General features: G+C 51.2%; 1 protein-coding gene across 1 annotated transcript; it reads right to left on the bottom strand.

The window, feature by feature from the left end:
• Positions 1-334: 334 nt before the first annotated feature.
• LTR84_011294 (uncharacterized protein) lies at positions 335-1,264 on the bottom strand (the record flags this gene model as incomplete). Its single annotated transcript, XM_064854827.1, has 2 exons — positions 335-1,047; positions 1,105-1,264. The coding sequence occupies 2 exons, from the start codon at positions 1,262-1,264 to the stop codon at positions 335-337; spliced, it is 873 nt and encodes a 290-aa protein (XP_064700086.1).
• Positions 1,265-1,556: the final 292 nt, after the last annotated feature.

Below are 1,556 nucleotides of genomic sequence, written 5' to 3'. Positions count from 1 at the left end.
CATGCTTGGAACGTCTCCTCCTTGGAGGGTCGGGCCTAAAAGCCCATTTTGTCCGACCTTTTTCGTTCCGCTGGACATTTCTAATGCTCTGCCCGAGTACGCTGCGAATCTATGAGGGGTCAGAAACACCAGGTAAAAGCGATTGACGGAAGCAAATTACGGTACAGTAAACGAGTCTATGGCACCTCTTCGGAGATATGTGCTTTCCCAGCTTTCGTCGTCATTCGTTTGTCTGCAGGCCCTTCTGAAAAACCTCATTACTATGGGCAACTGGTATATCCAAGATGCGTAGCCTGATACACTAATAATACACTCGTCCTCAGTCGGAGTCTATCTACATCACCCAAAAAGCAGAACCAGCCAGCACCAACGATAGTCCCATCAGTGCTCTGTGGACTCCGCTGCTTGCATCGAGCATACCTGCGCCATTGCCAGTGTTGGCTGGAGCACCTGCAGAAGTGGTGGAAGATCCGGAGGCACTCGAACCTTGCGTTTGTGTGCCTGCTGGACCTGATGTGCCAGTGCTGGCAGAGCTAGAACCAGTGGTGGTCGCAGACCCGGTTGGGGCAGCGGAATCAGTAGCAGAACTGCTACTGCTACTGCCGCCCGAGTCGACCTCCTTGTTCTCCACCTGGAACCAGACCGCACTTATGGGCTCCCCCAAGTTCGCTGCTTCGGCGAAACCTGCCATATCAAACCCAATTCGGGCGCTGGCATCAGCGGGAGGGTCGATCGAGGAAAATTGAGTAGGGACAGTAAACCCTTCTGGCTGCAAGTACAACAAGATGTTATATCGGTGGGGGCCATCACCAGCGGGCGGCGTGGGTGGAATGTAAGTTGCACCAACGGCAGTTGTCGCATTTTCAGCTTGTGCGTCAAATGACAGCACTTCTGATGAGCCGAAGAGATTGGGCTGGAAATAGTGCAATAGCTGGACTCTCGGTTGGCCTGCAGTTGCCTCGACGTCTTGATCCACCATAAAAAGTATGTAAGTCGATTGTCTGGTGGCAGTAGCTTGCCCTAAAGCGACAGGTGTTTCAAGGATATCTATCTCAAACATTAACCAAAGCCGGCCAAATAACGATTCGATGGATTAACCCATACCTTCTCGATTTAACGTGACACCAGCAGGCTCGACACTGATTGAGGTGTTCTGGAAGTCTACCACCAATAATTGACTGACTTGAACAGGAAAATCGGGTGCTGTCTGGGCGTTGACAACGGCCGCCAGGGCGGGAAGTAGAAGAGTGCGTGAATACTTCATGTTGTTCAAAAAGGGGAGGCTGTCCAGCAGACCGTTGAGAAGTGAAGCGAGGGACGAGATGTAAATGTTGCGATTGACGAAGAATTACAGCCTAGACGACATTCCCAAATTCCTCAAGAAACAAGCAGTTCTCATTATTATATAAAAGTTTTTACATTCGGAGCCAAGCGTCCGTTGACCCTTTGAGGGGCGAAGTCAAGGTGGATGTGGTCCGCCCGACCTGGAGAAACTCGTACTCGTAAGCGCACAAACAAAATTGGGTGAGGAAAGCGACCATCACCATGGGCCACAG

This window comes from Exophiala bonariae, assembly GCF_035927105.1.
Source record: "Exophiala bonariae strain CCFEE 5792 chromosome Unknown scaffold_51, whole genome shotgun sequence".
NCBI classification, from domain to species: domain Eukaryota; kingdom Fungi; phylum Ascomycota; class Eurotiomycetes; order Chaetothyriales; family Herpotrichiellaceae; genus Exophiala; species Exophiala bonariae.
The sequence above is the reverse complement of the archived record's forward strand: the minus strand, read 5'-3'. Positions and strand labels throughout refer to the sequence as shown.